Below are 670 nucleotides of genomic sequence, written 5' to 3' on the forward strand. Positions count from 1 at the left end.
TACAAAATAAAACTAGTAGACGGAACACGAGGGTGAAGGGTGGGGACATAATGAATGGGAAATAATCGCAAAAAATAATTGTGTTAGTAAAATGTGGGGTGTAGAAAAATAGATATAACATTGTGGAATTCCAAATGCAAATGACTTTTTTTTAAATGAAATATGTATTACTATTTAAATCTTCCTTCTTTGTACACTACATAAATACACAAAAAGCCGTGACAGTGTCTCAGAGTAAGTGAAATATGAGTTGGCGGCACCGTAGATTTATACCAACACCTTTCTAATAGTGAAGAGCCCATGTTCGCCTATACTCTGACATGACATGAAATGGGCAAGGCAGCAGAGGGGACAGATACTCACTGGGCGTCCCTGGATAAACCACATGATGGAAGGGGAAGGGCCAGACACGGGGATGCTCTCTGGCTGGCACCTGAGCTTGATGATGTCACCATCCTCGTACAATTCCTGGGTCCCAGTGATAACAGGGGGAGATGGGGTCTCGTCTGGGGAACAGCAAGAGAAGAATTTTAATTAGATTGCATTATTACATCAGCTGCTTCGTTAGTCAGCCTATGGACGTATGAGGACGAGTTAGCGTTTACGACAATATATATCTATACAGTCTATATTGCAACGGGACTGTACATCTAGATATGAAACTGGTATT

The 670-nt window shown here is 41.3% G+C and overlaps 1 protein-coding gene across 1 annotated transcript in view; it reads right to left on the reverse strand.

The window, feature by feature from the left end:
• The window catches only part of LOC119588629, a gene marked incomplete at its 5' end in the record, with an annotated part of 218,878 nt that overhangs the window by 25,927 nt on the left and 192,281 nt on the right, over nucleotides 1-670 (reverse strand). Inside the window, 1 exon segment of the mRNA XM_037937267.1 lies at nucleotides 364-506. Coding sequence (XP_037793195.1) covers nucleotides 364-506 — 143 coding nt within the window.

Source organism: Penaeus monodon, chromosome 24 (genome assembly GCF_015228065.2).
Source record: "Penaeus monodon isolate SGIC_2016 chromosome 24, NSTDA_Pmon_1, whole genome shotgun sequence".
NCBI classification, from domain to species: Eukaryota; Metazoa; Arthropoda; class Malacostraca; order Decapoda; family Penaeidae; genus Penaeus; species Penaeus monodon.